Source organism: Vipera berus (genome assembly GCF_964194415.1).
Source record: "Vipera berus genome assembly, chromosome: 1".
NCBI lineage: Eukaryota > Metazoa > Chordata > Lepidosauria > Squamata > Viperidae > Vipera > Vipera berus.
In genome coordinates, this window is record NC_138202.1 from 52,403,400 (window position 1) to 52,417,804 (window position 14,405).

The window sequence follows — 14,405 nt, forward strand, 5'->3', positions numbered from 1 at the left end:
AAAAATGGGCATGATAAAGGACCAAAATGACAGGGACCTAACAGAGGCAGAAGAGATTAAGAAGAGGTGGAAAAATTACACAGAAGAACTATACAAGAATGAGCTTAACGTCCCTGATAACCACAATGAGGTGGTCACTGATCTCGAGCCAGACATCCTACAATGTGAAGTGAAGTGGGCCTTAGGAAAGCTGAGCAACAACAAAGCTAGTGGAGGTGACAGTATTCCAGCTGAGCTATTCAAAATCTTAAAAGATGATGCAGTAAAAGTGCTACACTCAATTTGCCAGCAAATTTGGAAAACTCAACAGTGGCCACAGGATTGGAAAAGATCAGTTTACATTCCAAAGGCAGGGCTAGATGAATCAAAAGTTGGAATTAAGATTGCTGGAAGAAATATCAACAACCGAAGATATGTAGATGATACCACTCTAATGGCAGAAAGTGAAGAAGAACTAAAGAGCCTCTTGTTGCGGGTGAAGAAGGAGAGTGCAAAACTTGGGTTGAAACTTAACATTAAGAAAACCAAGATCATGGCATGTGGCCCTCTCAATTCCTGGCAAATAGATGGGGAAGAAATGGAGGAAGTGACAGATTTTATTTTCCTGGGCTCCAAGATCACTGCAGATGGGGACTGTAGCCAAGAAATTAAAAGACACTTGCTCCTCGGGAGGAAAGCCATGGCAAATCTAGACAGTACACTAAAAGCAGATATATCACCCTGTCAACAAAAGTGCGTATAGTCAAGGCTATGGTCTTCCCAGTTGCAATGTATGGCAGTGACAGTTGCACCATAAAAAAGGCTGAGCGCCAAAGAATTGAGGCCTTTGAACTGTGGTGCTGGAGAAGACTCCTGCAAGTCCCTTGGACTGCAAGGCAATCAAACTGGTCAGTCCTAGAGGAGATCAACCCTGACTGCTCTTTAGAAGGCCAGATCCTGAAGCTAAAACTCAAATACTTTGGCCACCTAATGAGAAGGAAGGACTCACTGGAGAAGAGCCTTATGCTGGGAAAGATTGAGGGCAATAGAAGAAGGGGACAACAGAGAATGAGGAGGCTGGATGGAGTCACTGAAGCAGTAGGCGTGAGCTTAAATGGACTCCAGAAGATGGTAGAGGACAGGAAGGCCTGGAGGAACATTGTCCATAGGGTCGCGATGGGTCGGACACGACTTCACAGTTAACAACAAAAAACTGAAGCTACCGTAGCATGCCAACCAAGTGTATGTATCTTGCAGGACATTAAAATTCACTGGTACCTGAATTACTACCATGGCATTAAAATTATAGAATTACATATTTGCATCACATTTATTGTAAGAAAATTACAACATTTGCATGATCACATCATGAGTATGTCAATATGTATCCCCGATGGACCCATTAATATTTTCTAAGGCTCCAAGTACAATACATTCAACTCATTGCTGAGTTCATACATCAGGTTAAGTCACAAGGTGTTTCAATTGATGAATTTGGCTTAGCGTAAACTAATTCAGCATTCTCTCAGAATTATTCTATTAAAATGTTGAAAATGTCTAGTTTTGTACAGTTTTCACTAACAATTCTCAATAGACCCACCTAGGATTGTACTGTTAATGTTTAGGAAGTAATAAAAAGTGAAGCAAATATGTCACTTTCTGTGCTACAATTAAAATACAAGTTATTTAAAGAAAAAATGAGACAAATTCAACTATGAAATATACAGTAATTGCAATAACACAGTGTTACTCAAGCATATCTCTGTAGGACTTCTCTGTAGGAGCGCCAGTCCTATGGAATCAGCTCCCCCCTGAGCTTCGGATGGCCCAAGATCTCCAGTCCTTTCGCCGCGACCTCAAAACACTCCTTTTCCACCTGGCTGACCTGGACTGACAGGCATTTTAATTATGTTTACAATTTTTAATTTATTTTTAATTTTTAATTTTAATTTATTGCACAGATGACTTTAATTTTAATTTTATCTTAATTTCTGTACTTACTATATGTTATTGTTGTTAGCCGCCCTGAGTCATTCGGGAGATAGGGCGGGATATAAGTCCCATTAATAAATAAATAAATAAATAAATATCACAGTTCACTTGGGATTCTGTACATTCCAGTGTTTTATTTTCAAATGTTTTCTGCCTTTCCATATAAAAGTTGAAAGGAATCACAAAGAATATTACTATAAAAGTCACTTTTGGTCAGTATTATCTTCTACCGAGCCAGTAAACCTAAGAACCCAAGCAAATTGTTTGCTTGCTTGGAAAATAAGCATTTATTACATTCATTATATTAAAACAAATGGGTTCATTTGGCATAATAGAAACTGCTCAGAAAAATGGCAACTGAAAAACTTTGAAAACAATAGAGGCAGCACACATAAAGTAGGCAACAAGACAGCCCTGAACAATGACTTCTTATGTCAATAAATGAGGAAGCCCAGTGCTAACTCCATTAAGAATGTCTATTTATAACTACACTAAGGAAAACTAATATATTAGAATAGAAATACTTGAATTAAAATCAATACAATTTTCTATTAGAAAATTAATAGGTAACACTTGCCAACACGTCAACAATGTTAGAAGAAGATTTGAAGAGGGCAATCTGCAAATCCCACAAGTGAAATCTCATTATTTCTTTTATTTCATTTATATCCTGCATACTGTTGTTCCCATTTTACCCTCATAGCAATTCTACAAGGTAAATTAGGCCAACATAAATAAATTGACTAGGCCAAGATCATCAGCTAAAATGCCAACCGGCAATCTGGAATTTCCCAATCCAAAGTAAACACTATTGAATTGATTACTTCAGTCAGAAAATGCTTATGAATTTTATTTATTATTAGTCTTCTATGTTGCCTATCTCACCAAGGCAACCCTAGGGGACTTATGAATAAGAACAACTGCAAAGCATTCTGTAAAACTGAAAAGTGCTAAAGAATAAATTATTATGCATTTACTCTAGAGCAAGAAAACACTATTTGAGGATAGCCTCTCGTGTCACTTGACTGAAGAGCCCCCACAATAATGCCACTTTATGGCTTCAAGTATTTTCCAAGCTAAGTGCCATACTTCCTAGCCCAAAGGGAACAACTCTCACTCCACCAAAGTCTCTGCACTAGCTAGTATAGATTAATATATATATATATATTCAACAGAACCTCTGAACAAATAAAATGAAGAACTATGGACCCTCTTCAGGTCACTGGAAGTTACTCTTCTTTTGATTAGGAATGAAGATAAGAATTCTTTATAAATTGTTCAGTTTTTGGAGTAAGAATAGCTGTTAGGCCAACTCAGTCAGCCATTTCAACGTTACAATTTTCCCTCCACAAAATTATGCAGCAATTTTCCTCACTTGGTCCAGTGATGAATTTTAATTAAAGTTACCTAAAACCAGGGCTTTTTTTCTCATAGAACGCTCAGAAAGGAGTTCTGGCACCTTTTTTGGATGGAACCTTGTAGGGTAGGCAAGGCGGGTTGTATGACATGTGTGAGTTCCGGCACCTTTTTCTTTTACAAAAAAAGCACTGCCCAAAACTAAGATGTTCCAGTGTATGGTCCTCCATGTTTTTAATCTGATTTGTGGATTTTTCTTTGCAATAAAATAGAATTGTTATGTCATCCTGTTTAGAGTAAGATTGGAAAAAACTTTATTGTACTCTTTTACAGGCTTTTTTTTTTAAAGTTGCATCTCTTGTTCCACACAACAGAGGCACTCAGTCATCTACAATTTAATTAACCTAGTTGCTCTTTCCTTGAAAGGGAAATCTGATATAGCAGTATAAAAGGACAAATAAGCCATTAATTATACTTCTCCACCCCTCAGAGCTGAGTACAGTGGTTAATTTTCAATTAACACAACACTAGTTAGTAAAGACTTGAGAGAAAACATTTAGAGATTTTAGAGGTTTTGAGAAAAATATTGCAGAAAATGTTATGAAAGCCATATGGAGCCCTTGGTAATTTCTGCTTCTGCAGCTTGTGGCGTTGCAATGTCACACTGCTGAAGAGCAATAATGTTGGGGTAAAACAGATAAAGGTGCATTTCTCAAATATGGTTGAGAAATCAGTTATCCAATAATATTTCTAAAATTCCACCTTATTTAAAAAACATAATCCCCATTTTAAAATACTGATCAGTTAATTAAAAATATCTGTTGGACTTGGGTCACAAAAATACTTTACAGTACAAATAGATATTTTAAGGAAAAGGAAGCTAAGCCAACTTTGCTTTTGTTTTGATTGATAGTGAATTTCCTCATTCACAAACCAATGGTTGCACTTCCATTAGGGCTGCTCACAGAGCAAGTGTTTCTGGTTCTCCCTAAGGAGCAAGGATCTTCCTTTAGATCTACTTCCCACCCAAATCTGCAAGTCTACAGGCCACGCAAAAGGATGAACAGATGGGCGTTCTTAGTTCACACTGAATATAATAAAAGCAACACTGGATCCAGTCATGCAGTTTATAAGTACCAAGGCAAGTCAACTGCTCTCTTCCATTTTCTGTCACTAAACTGGACAGAAAAGCTTCTTCAGTTGAGAATAATTTAAAATCTTCGTATTTTTCATTAGCAACATTATTTTGGAGACTGTTTCCTGGTCAAACCATAGGTAATGGAAGTATAGATGGTAGAGAGATGAACATAAGGCAGTAGTAGCAGGAATAGCAATATCTTTTCAGCCGCTTACAGTCCCTTAATGTTTTGATTCTTCAAACAGGAGTGCAATGTTGGTCTGAGGCAACTCCCACTGATTTCTGGAACTAAAGAGAAAATACACAATTAGAGAAATCAGTGTGTGTAGTAAACAAGAAATTTGTTGGCTTGTTGAATTAAGGCTACCATACCATTTATCATATAGATTTAATCAATAATTCTGCTAAAGTTATTTATTTACCGTAAGAACATTTATATGGCCACCCACTCTCAGTCAAGAATGCTATTTTGCTGCCTGTCACCTCTAGCTAAAGAAATGCAAAATACTTGGTGAAATTTATAGAGACAAGAGCAACTCATGTTTAGTTAAGCAGAAACCCAATATATTATTATTATTATTATTATTATTATTATTATTATTATTATTATTATTATTATTATTATTATTATTATTATTATTATTATTATTAATTAAATTTATATACCGCCCTTCTCCCGGAGGACTCAGGGCGGTGAACAGGGCATATAAATAGAAATACAAAAGTTAAAAAAGGATTAAATAATTGCCCAATTAAAACAATCACAATATAAAACCCATTAAAACCCTAACGTTCCCCCATCAGGCCAGGCCAGCTTGTTCAAATAAATGGGTCTTTAGCCCGCGCCGGAAGGAGCGAAGATCCGGTGCCATCCGGAGCTCAACCGGCAGTTGGTTCCATAAAGCCGGGGCGCCCACAGAGAAGGCCCTCCCCCTGGGGGCCACCAGCCGGCATTCTCTGACCAGAGGCACCCTGAGGAGGCCCTCTCTGTGGGAACGCACAGGGCGGAGGGAAGTCGACGCCGGCACAGCATATCCCCTGTGTCGCACAAATTGGGACAATATGACTGCATTTCTCTATCACACTAAGGGTAGAATTTGGCAGTTTTGCTTGAATTGCTGCAGAAAAACTAGCATCTAAAAACCTTAAGCTAAAATGCTACTACTTTCTGGGTTATCCTCTAGCTCACCACCCTGCTGCAATTTTGCTAATTTGATGTGAGTTTAAAACCACATCATTTAAACTGATACTCTTTGTTTCTATTATCATTTAAAGTGGTCATATTTTGATGAGTAGATATATCCCAGACTCTCTGAATCTTTGGGTTCAAAGAACAGTTTAAATAATATTCACTTTTATTCATGAAAAGTAGTAGTCATTAAGCCACTAACTGATTGTGCTGGCATACAGTACTATTTAGACAATACTTTACGATTCCTAGAAACAAAGACCTAAAGGGATTTTTTTTCTAGGCCTCATTATGGAAAATCAAGATTTAGGACAGGAAAAACTTTATTACTTTACAAAAATATTCATTTTCAAAACAGAAAGTAGTACGTACCTACAACTAGAACACTAGGAAAAGATTAAGCCAAGATTTATTTTTTTAAAAAACTTTACATTTTGACTTTAAGCGAAGATTGTACCCTGAGACAGTAGCCACGTTTCATAAGCTTTATTCTGTAAAAAGCAGCACTAAAAATAACGCTGATGACACATGTCCTCAATTTCACTGTTCATCTTCTACTGCAGAAGAAATACAGCCTCGAAGATACATGAGAGTTCAAGTTTGGATAACTCACCAATCAAAAGTGAACTTGAAAGTGAATGTATATAAATAAAGCTAGCATTCTCCATCACCAGCCCCACCTTCTGGCTAACTACTTTGAAATTCAATCCAATATTAGCAACTGCTTACAGCTTAATTTTCCCCCCTTGCTGTAAGGAACTGCTACTTGAGATTGGTGAGCAATAAAAATGAATATAAATATGGACCAGGGAAAGCAAAATATGAAAAAGAGAAATATAGTTTAACCAAATTAAGCATGCCCAGAGCACAAAAAGTCCAAAGCATTAAGCAGAATAAAGAAGACCTCTTTGAGGAATGAATTAAAATGCTTTGTGAGCTGCAGTAGTTAAAAAAAAACCACCAATCCAGGGGCTGATTTATATGAAAGATTTAATATTTCCTTCGTAGACAGAAAGACTACATAGACTAGTCTGTAGTTTTTGTTTAAAACTACATTGGGAGCCAAATCCATTCCTAAGGTCTCATTTTGAATGAATCTCATTTGCATTGAATATCCATTAGCTGAAGGCTTTCCTGAAATTTCCTGGTGAAATTAGGACTAAAAGGCATCTATAAATTTAATGCCTGTGAAAACAAGAACTCTGTCTTTTAAATATGCTTCAGTGCTTCAAGAATCATGAGATTTACAGTACCTCTACATTTTTGCAAATAGGATGTACAAATAATGAATTTTAAGGTAAAGAGGTAAGAATTTTTAATATACTGTGAATGAAAGCAAATTCTTAGGAGAAAAATGTTTGAGGATATAAATCCATCCTTCTTTTCCTCCTGCCATTTGCTCATTCGATTATTGCATTTAGCAAATTTATATAGTCACCCACCTTACAGAACGGATGGCTCTGGGTGCCGTACAAAAGAATTAAAAGCCCATAACAATCTAAAAATACTCAGATGTGGATAAAAACTTTAAAAACATTTTAAAAAACACTACAATGTTTGTTCTGTCAGTACTGGTGAACAGTTAGTGTGATTTTTCACAGAATGTACCTTAACTGTTACACTTTTAGTAGAGTTTCCCCATAATAGTGATAGAGTCTGTCACTGGGTTGGTGCTACTGCAGCCTCACATAAGCAGTTGGCTAAGCAGGTTAATATGATTCTCCTACCTTTGGTTTGTGAATTACTGAGCAAGGATGGGAAATGATGGGGATAAGGTACAAAGTCCATAATTCATTATCTGACTGTTACTGCTTTGGAGTCTCTGCAAAACAGCCAAATGTCACAATCCCATGACGGGGTAGAACAGAATAAAAAGATGTTGCTGCAGGGAGCCACAGCTATCCTTTCATAACTAGATAAAAATGGAACTGAAGACCACTTCAGCCTTAGGATGGATCATTGAAAACATTATATAGCATGATGTTTGGCTTTCTGAGCTTACTTTTTCCACGGGTTGGGATGCCTCTCCATATCAGAAGTATCTCATGTGGAGATATTTCATTGTCCTTAGAACTGCTAAATGCTCATATATTGAATTTTCAGTATGAAAATTATACTTTCAAATAGAACAAAACAGATCCTCTGCAAAGCATATGTGTTTTTCACTCTTTCATGTGACTTGTATTACCTGTTTCCCCCATTATTCTTATATACTTTTACATCATCGCTTTTGAAATGATATCCTAAACGTAGATGAGAGCTATGTGCATGACCTAGCTGACCTTACCTAGGATAAGCCTTGTCACATCCCAACAGCACATATTCACTTATGCCCTTGTCATGGAACGTGGCTATTTTCAACAGTGGCCTAACTGCCACCAGAGAAATTAAGAAATACCATTTTCTGTCCTTTTAAAAAATACATTGATTTGGAGAGAATGACTAAATATCCATGTTTACTCCCTCTCCCATGTCAAAGATGACTGGCCACGTTAGAACAGGTTAGCCTCCAATAATTCCCTATCTGTTTTGCAATGAAACTAAAGCAATTCTTGCTCCAATATTATCTAGCTTTAGCTTTTCACTTAATATACTAACTCCACTTGTTGTGCTAACGTGGCCAACGTGTCACCATTCCATGCTAACCAAACGTTACGCTGTGATAACATCACTTAAGGTAAACACAGCAAATTCAGAATGAGAGCTGTATGTCCACACACATTACCCTCAATCTGAACAGGTATAATAATATAGCAAAGATTTGAATGGGCATGGATAGAAGCACACAGACGCAAAATAAACTGGTGAATTGTAGTATGATAATGGTGTGGACAATTTCATCCACTTTGGAGAGACTTCACCTTTAAAAAAAAATTCCAAAAGTCAGCAAAATTAGTAATGAAGGATACTGCATTGTTTCTCTTCAGGCCTATTTTTTGCTCTTTGAATCATTAAAAAATCTTCCTAGAACATTTACCTACACTGTATTCCCAAGAATGGAATGCTTTATTTACGTAGGCAGTGTGGTATGACTCAAGTTATTGTTACTTTTTTCTACCATTTAAAAATTGCATAATTTTTAATATTCTGCCGATGGAGCGTACATTCTAACTGGTCTGTTTTATAAAGGGGAAGTAAAATAAATAAGGAAAACATCCAAAGATTATAGAGAAGAGCTACATTTATCTCTGTTTTTAAAAATTAAACCTCAATATTTTAATTATCCATATTCAGTCTTAAAGTATTAATACAAAATCAAAGTTTACTGCAGAGAAATTCTGTTCTCTTTTTGTTTGTGGAGATTCTCAAGTCATCCAGGTGATGGTTGTCTCAAAGGTGCTTTTCCAAAAGGCAAACTGGACTTAGTTTTTTTTTTCCTCTTTCAAGATGTTTTACTTCTAATCCAGGGGTGTCAAACTCAATTTCATTGAGGGCCGCATCAGCATTGCGGTTGCCCTCAGGGGGCCGGGTGGGCGTGGCCTGGGTGGGCATGGCCTACTGCGTGGGTGTGGCTAAAGTACATATGGCCTACTGGGTGGGCGTGGCCAGCTCTACATCGTTTGCATCAAGGGTGCCTATGGGGGCCTGGGCAGGAGTGGGACAGATCTGAGGGTCTCTGGCAGGAGGAGGGTCTCTGGGCCAGGGCCAAGGCAGCGGGGGCCGTTCCCTCACTGTTTCCAGGATGGTTTCGCGGGCCACATGAAACCACTTCGCGGGCCGGATCCGGCCCCCGGGCCTTGTGTTTGACACGTCTGTTCTAATCCAACAAGCTTCTTCAGTTGCTCCAGAACTGAAAAGCTTCTTAGATGAAAAGTGAAACATCTTTAAGGAAAAAAACAAAGTCCAATTGCCTTTTGAAAAAGCACCTTTAGATCTGTTCTCTTTTGTTTGCCATTTATTTCAGAATAAACATTTGTTTCACAGTTCAGTAGCATAATTCCATATCAGGGGTAATATCTGAAATAATATATAATACTGAAAAAATTACACAATGAAAGAGTATTATTCGAAACGGAATTCACAAGAATGCTTAAGGGTAAATTTATTTAAAGGGTACAGTAATAAAAGAAAGGTCAGTTTGGTTTTTCCTCTTATATTCAGTTTAGAGCAGTCTTTCCCAAGCTGGTGCTCTACATATAGATTGGGCTGAAACTCCCATAATTCAGATGCACTACGCCCAATCATTATAATGGGTAGAATCCTAGCATTTGGGGAGACCAGTAGATAACAACAGTCTTTCCTTAAAACAATCCTAAAACTGGAAGAGATCAATAATATTTATATTTGGTGCTTTCAATCTACTCTTTAGACATCATTAAAAGGGAGGACAGGTGAAATGATGCCCATTGTATAACGAATCACCTATTTATAGTCAAATGTTTTCTAAATTATGGACATGTTCCTCCAAATAAACTATCAATAGTTAGACCAGGGCCTTCAAACTTGGCCCTTTTATGACTTGTGGACTTCAACTCCCAGAATTCCTCAGCCAGCATGCCTGGCTGAGGAATTCTGGGAATTAAAGTCCACAAGTCATAAAAGGGCCAAGTTTGAAGACCCCTGAGTTAGACAAAAGCAAAACAAAGATCAGCAGTTAAAAAGAGTAATTTTTGCTTTACCAAGACAGCAGATACATGATAGAACTTAATTTCCATTTCTCTTTACATTTTCTATTAATTATATACATGCCAAAGAATGTGTTATTTGAAGATATGCTTTCTTAGTTAGCAGGTTAAAACACAGCTGGTCACTAGACCCAGAATGGAAGAAGAAGAAGAAGAAAAATTTGAAGTGTGGAACTTATTAACTAAACAATTTTAAGGATGTTTCCAAATAGTGTAAAAGTTTTTAATATATAAGTACTTCACTTCCTTCACAGAATTTTACAGGAGATCCAGGTGTTTCTGTTTTCTATTTATTAATGCACTTGTTTTTCCACTACTCTCTTTTTTTCATACAGAAAATTCACCAAAGAGGAAAAGCAGACACTGTACAGTGTCGTATGACTGATAACACTTGTAGTCCTCTTATCATACTAAACTGAACTAGCAATAGTTGAGTTTAAGGAAGTCCTCCTTGTTTCCTCATTATCTTTGGAGAACCAAGCAGTTACTTGACAACGTACAAATTACCTTTTTGCCAATTAGTGGCAAATAGCTACAATTTTTTTCCTTAATATTCTTAAAAGAGCATTCTTCTATCCCTATAAAGCAATATGGCTTTTCTGGTTAAGGAATTTTTTATCACTCTTTCAAAAAAGGGAAATATATATAAATTCACATTACCCAAAGGCCTTTTACTCTCAAAGATGTTCCTTTTCTTGTGAGGAAAGAAAGCAATATATAACCCGCCACGATTAATACCGTGACTTCATAAATAATGACTCAATATCTTCTCAGAGACAGCAAGGGTATTATTGCCATGGGAAATGTTGGCTATAGATATTTTTCTTACTGACTATTATGATTGAGAAATCCACACATAACCAAGCTTTTTCTTCAGGCGCTGAAGTGTGGGGCTTAGCATCCAAATTTCATAGCCTAGTGACAAAGGCTTTGACTAATTAATATGCAAGTGGCATGCATATTAATATGCAAGAAAAGAGGCTTTTCTCCATCCTTTTCTCCACATCAATCTGACATCATTTATTTGAATATTTATTACTTGCTTTCTTGTTTTTATAGCCCTTCCAGCCAGTCCCTTCCTCTTTTTTGCCTTTTCTCAATTGTATATCCATGTCCATTAAAACCTGGGGTAATTCTTATTTGATGTAGGACTATACTTCTATAAAAAGTTCCTTACTTATATATATAAAGGCCCACTGTATTATTCCCTTTTGGGATAGCAATATTGTGTAAAGTGCAGAAAAGGAATAAGAAATACTAAGCCAAAGAAATTAAAGCATGAAATAAGAAAAGTAAAGCTAAATCTAAAATATACCAATATCATTCACTATACTTGTCCATATTCTCTATCTGTGCACACTACCCTTATCTCATTACATCTTTATCAGCTTTGGTGGAGCAGTGGGCTAATGCCTCCTTAAGTAACACCAGCTGCCTGCAATTAGTGCAGGTTCGAGTCCCACCAGGCTCAAGGTTGAGTCAGCCTTCCATCCTTCCGAGGTAGGTAAAATGAGGACCCAGATTGTTGGGGGCAATTAAGCTGACTTTGTAATAATGCCGCTTGGGGGGGGTGAAAGCCCTAATAAGCAGGCATATACATAGAATGAAGGCTATTGCTAAGCTTGTAAGCCGCCCTGAGTCTTCGGAGAAGGGCGGGATATAAATGGAATTAAAATAAAATAAAAAAATAAAAAATACACTTTTTCCTCTAAAAAATTCACCTCTTTCTAAGAATACTATGAATTCCTTCCAATTGCAACTTTCTCAGTCTACCACTTCACTTGACCCATTCACCCTTCATACATGCATGTTTTCATATATTTGTTACCTGAAATATGTATCATTATGAAAGCTATGGGTGCATGCAGTCCATCACACTGAAAAATTATTTGCATTTTGCTTGGGCCTTGTAGCTGGACAGTTGGAAAAATGAGCACAGGCTATGATCTGTTAACTTAAAAAAAACTGAGCCCCACTCAACTTCAGAATCCATACTTGGCACATTCAAGTCATCTGAGATACTTCTTCAAGCAACATACTTCCTATACTGAGATACCCCAATTACTCATCATGAAAACAGCAATATCCCTGGAGATAGTGGACGTAAATTACAGGTTATGCTTTATTTTACTCACAGCCTGTTCATTATCCAGATTGGCCTGTTGTCTTCGGAGATCAGGTTTGATGAAAGCTGAAGCATAATGGAAAGACAATTTTAAGTTAACAATGTTCAAGGGCAATTTCAAATTGTGTTACTGTAATTCAATGTGACAGCGACCAAAGTACAGGACAGTTGCCAAATCCCTTCTTAAACAGGAGTTCTTTTAATACTCAAAAGCCCTTCTATGACTATGAATGGATAAAGCATTACAACATACTCCACTTAGCCTTTTAGCTGGTAATTTCTTCAGAAAGGGATTTCAATTAGAAATCCCTTGTGGGCCATAAGCCATGTTTTCAATTAAGCAATGGCAGAAGGGATACCAACTTTATTCCTGACTTCTTATAAACCAATGAAATTTTGGTAGCCTACTTCTTCTAGAGACACTAGCAGTTCACTATTAATGTAGCTGCTGACCGTGTTAAGTTTATAGGCAAAAGTAACCCACATGCTCTGCAGATATAAGTAACAAAATATTTGAAGAGTGTAGTTACCAGTGATAATAGCACCAATGAAGAGGAAAATGCAAAGGAAGATGTTCCCAGCTTTAGTCCCAAAGTTATCAATGATCTGTCCTTGGCTAATGGTGAAAATTATTCCAAAAATCTAGCACAAGATAAAAGAGATATTAAAGAAAAACTGAACAAGATACAGTTGTTCTTTTGCCTCAACAGTAATAAAACACACTATCAACTCAGTATCTCAGCCCATATGACTACTAGTGCCTGACTATAAATGAAGTCAGAATTATTAGAATACATTGTATTTTGACAACTTATAGAATATTTAACTATATTACTGTAAAAGGAAGAGAAGTATAATTTTTATCATCTACGAACTTGTTTGGAAAGCAGTAGTAGTCAATTTTAGGGAGACTATGCTGGATAATGGAACATTTTGATTCATCAACAGGTGGTGCTATATTCCTGCAGAATAGCAAAACAAGATCTAGAAATGTCTCTGCTACATTTCTCAAACTAACCTGTGCAGAAACATTAAGAAGGCCTGATGATGTTCCTTCAGATTCTGGATATGTTAATTCTGCTGCAAATTCAAAGCCCAGAGGTAGGTAACCCGTCATGAAAAAGCTGTCAGAATAGAGGTAGGAAACACTTCAGCTTCAGCATGTTATGTCCTTGGTGTTTTAAAGAGACAGTGCTACTCCACATTGATTTTTCTCAAATCTCAAAAGCCTAACCCTGCTTGCTTCCCATTAACACTTTGTCTCACAGGATCATGAGAATTACATTTCTTACAATCCTCATTTAACAGAAATAAGAAAACCTCCCCTGGCTACTGCATGTCTGTTCTCCTTGGGAGAAGAGGATCATTACTAGCTTCCCTTTCTTTCTTATACATTGCAAATCAAGTGGAAACTGTCTCAGAAGCGCAGACAGTAGCAAAACACTTTGACAGAGAAAAGTAACCCAAAAGGAGAAGTGAACTTACCCCAGTACACCTGCAGTTATGAAGACCACCCAGATATGACCTAGATCCAGGGTAAAAGTATAAACAACCAGACCCACAAATGACATGATGTAAACAACCAGTGTTGTCTGTCTGTAACAAACAAAAGCATATTTATTCAAATTTATCACCCTACAACCCCAGAACACTGAAATAATTGCTCTAGCTTTACAATAAACACAAATATATACATACATTTTGCAGATTTATATGCCACCCCCAGTCATTAACTCGGGACCTGCATTTTTATCTGATTTCTATTACCATTTAATGAAAGTCTAACCTGACTAAAATTAAACAGAGAAATCAAATTAGTCTGGAGAATTTCTTCATTCTTTACAAATATACTATTGTATCAGAATGTGAACTTCTACCATGTTCCTTGTTCTACCTGGCCTTATTTTTGTAGTCTTTGCATTAAATTCTAAATAAATAGGAAGCCGATATGCTATAAAGCAAAATACCATCCACTAGCATTATTTTTATTTACAAGAATCC

At 36.8% G+C, this 14,405-nt stretch overlaps 1 protein-coding gene across 3 annotated transcripts in view; it reads right to left on the reverse strand.

Moving 5' to 3' along the window:
* Window positions 1–1,306: 1,306 nt before the first annotated feature.
* The window catches only part of FLVCR2 (FLVCR choline and putative heme transporter 2), a 50,786-nt gene continuing 37,687 nt past the window's right edge, over window positions 1,307–14,405 (reverse strand). The window contains exons 6-12 of one of the 3 annotated variants that reach the window (XR_014025996.1): window positions 13,890–14,000; window positions 13,423–13,528; window positions 12,935–13,046; window positions 12,415–12,470; window positions 7,382–7,476; window positions 3,195–4,753; window positions 1,307–3,101 (exon numbers count right to left, since the gene is read on the reverse strand). Coding sequence is in view for 2 of the 3 variants with exons in the window: in XM_081324291.1 (XP_081180417.1) it covers window positions 7,396–7,476; window positions 12,415–12,470; window positions 12,935–13,046; window positions 13,423–13,528; window positions 13,890–14,000 (466 nt within the window). In the remaining variant the exon portion in view is untranslated. Of the gene's footprint in view, window positions 4,754–7,381; window positions 7,477–12,414; window positions 12,471–12,934; window positions 13,047–13,422; window positions 13,529–13,889; window positions 14,001–14,405 lie in introns of all 3 variants that reach the window. The other 2 variants (XM_081324291.1, XM_081324292.1) reach the window with 2 other exon arrangements.